The sequence below is a fragment of the Orycteropus afer genome, unplaced genomic scaffold, assembly GCF_000298275.1.
Source record: "Orycteropus afer afer isolate SDZICR_OR568_19922 unplaced genomic scaffold, OryAfe1.0 scaffold00017, whole genome shotgun sequence".
Taxonomy (NCBI): domain Eukaryota; kingdom Metazoa; phylum Chordata; class Mammalia; order Tubulidentata; family Orycteropodidae; genus Orycteropus; species Orycteropus afer.
Window position 1 is genome coordinate 6,040,313 of NW_006921604.1, and position 2,495 is coordinate 6,042,807.

Here is a 2,495-nt window from a genome sequence, read left to right on the forward strand (position 1 = left end):
GTTTTACAGCAGAAATGCCTGTCCAACTCTACCGTCCACCACAGAGTGGGTTCTGAGCTCACCGCCTTCCCTCTCTGCCAAGGATGTTGAATTGCCACTCAACTCCTCCAGACCTGAGCTCGTTCCTTCCCTTCTCACTTGACTCCCAAGCTTTATGATCTGCAAAGCTGTAGCATTATTCTTCCAACTTGATCCTTCTTTAAGAATAAAGGATATGGGTTAGTAGACGAAGATAAGAAAGTAGGAATAGAAGGCCTGAGTTGCCAATTTGGTTACTTTTCCAGGGCTCAAAGGCTAGACAAAGTTAGCTGTGTATCTGCCACTAGCAAGAACAAGCCCTTCAGCATCTATATGACAACTCTTAACAGGGACCCTTTTCAACATCTGTGATCAGAATGAAATGGTAAGACCAATATGCAAGATTACCCCCCATCTGCCCGAAGACAAACTCTTTTGTACCAATATTTATATATTTATTAACACATTTGATAAAAATGTCAGAGTTAGGAGTGGAACATTACAACTGCATAACTGTACAGAGAGACCCCAAGTGCAGAGTGAAACTGCCGTAACTCAGGACACAGAACAGCATACAATTCCTTAGCACTGTGCTCACACACACTCTCTCATACACCCACCAATGCCCCAACAATCCCAGTTATTAAGCACAGACTCTACCCCAACTGCAGTCACGTGCTGGGAATGAGACGAGAAACGACCAATGAAAAGAAGCTGAGACTGGTCAATGTATCTCTCTGCTCTGCCAAGGACTTAGAGAGGGCAAGACATGAAGCACTGCAGAAGTTACTTCCTTGGCACAAAACTTAACAGGCAAAGGAGGGGAGGAAGGGGCTTAAGTTAGTCTCAGGTTTAGATCCTTTTTCAGTGTCAAGGGTATCAAGGGTATCAAGTTGGAAAAAAAGGAAAAATCCTGCCATTAAAATTCTAGGAAAAAAAAGGGAGGGAGGATTTAAAACTTGATCCCTATTGTCCCAACAGATTCTCCCGGCAACCATAAGCAAAACCCTAGGCCAAAGTGATCCCACGTGATCATGGCTTCATCAGAACAGCAGAGTTTGTTTTTATTTTAGCTCTGAAGGAAGCAGGAAAAATTTCTCAGAGGAACAAGATCACCACAAACCCCCTATGTTACTATTCTGGGCAAGATCACACCAAATCCCTTTCACACGGCTTGTCTAAAACTCTAAGAGCTCCAAGGGAGTAGCACACCCCCATTTCTCTGCCTTTAGCCTTCTGAGGAGGACCCATCAAGAACATCCAGACAGAGAAGTGTGGAAAATGATGTGTGAATCAAATTGGTGTCCTCTATAAAGTATACTATTCAACTCCCCAATTTATTCTTTTGACACAAAGATTAAAAAACAAAACAAAACCCCATTAAACTTAATGTTTTGAGCACCTCCACTGACCCTATCAAAACACTGATGATACAGAAAGCTACTGTCTAAAGATTCATCTCCCAGTGCGCTTGGTAAATGGGGTAAGATTAGGAAGGAGGCAATGATCCAAATGAAAACATGTGAATGAAGAACTCTAAGGAAACTAATATGGGTAAGGGTGAGTCAGTGGGGAAGTTTTGGGAGGTGAGGGAGATAAATTTCTTGGTATCAACTTTTATATTCCTAAAAATAGAAGCAAGGTGAAGACAAGGCACTTACACTGCAGAGTACTATTTCACACCCATTCAGTAGTAAAGACCATTACCAAGAGCACTCCCAATAACTCCTCACTGAAAGAATCAAGCAGCCAGCTACGCTTTCCAGTTGGATCTTCAGAACTAAAGGAAATTCAAAGCACTGCAAAACCGCTGGTAGGAATGGAATGTCAGCAGAGGAAGCCAATGGACATCATCCCCTCCTGGCATGAGGTGAGAGGTTTGTTTCTGATCAGCTCAGTGAAATACTGAATTTCAAAATGCTCGGCCTGAGAATATGACAACATTCCAGGGATGCCTTCTTCTCCATGTTTTGATAAAGACCAGTAAGGGCTCTGAATAAAGTTAGACATCAGTTACTTAATTATCTTGCACTAGTAGTTCCAGCAGATGCCTTGTAACGTATGTGGCTTGTCCCGTTCTATAGCAGAGCGATAAAGGACTGAGACAGGAGTAGAAGCAGCCTGCCCTTTTTTATCCCAAAGCCCTTCAGGCATACTCAATCCGGGCAGGCCCATGACTACCCTCGTTCTTCCGCTCGGAGGACTGGGTGGTGGCCTTGGCTTCACTACCCATTTCCAGAGGCTTAGCTGAGATGTAGTCCTTTACTTTGATCTCCATGTTCTTGGCTTTCAGGGTGGCCATGTGCAACTTCTCCAAGAAATCTGGCATGCCTGTCAGGAGAGAGGAAAATGTGGTTAGGCTGACATATAAACTATCAGTAGGCTCAAAATGGAATACATTGCTGAATGTTCTCAGGAACTGCCCCAACCACCCATTGTTGCTGCTAGACCTATAACTAAAGTTAAGTCCAAGCGAG

The 2,495-nt window shown here is 43.6% G+C and overlaps 1 protein-coding gene across 1 annotated transcript in view; it reads right to left on the minus strand.

Annotated features, from left to right (window-relative positions):
• Positions 1–2,164: 2,164 nt before the first annotated feature.
• The window catches only part of STARD7 (StAR related lipid transfer domain containing 7), a 61,821-nt gene continuing 61,490 nt past the window's right edge, over positions 2,165–2,495 (minus strand). Inside the window, exon 8 of the mRNA XM_007959432.2 lies at positions 2,165–2,349. Within this exon, the coding sequence (XP_007957623.1) occupies positions 2,165–2,349 (185 nt within the window). The remainder of the gene's footprint in view (positions 2,350–2,495) is intronic.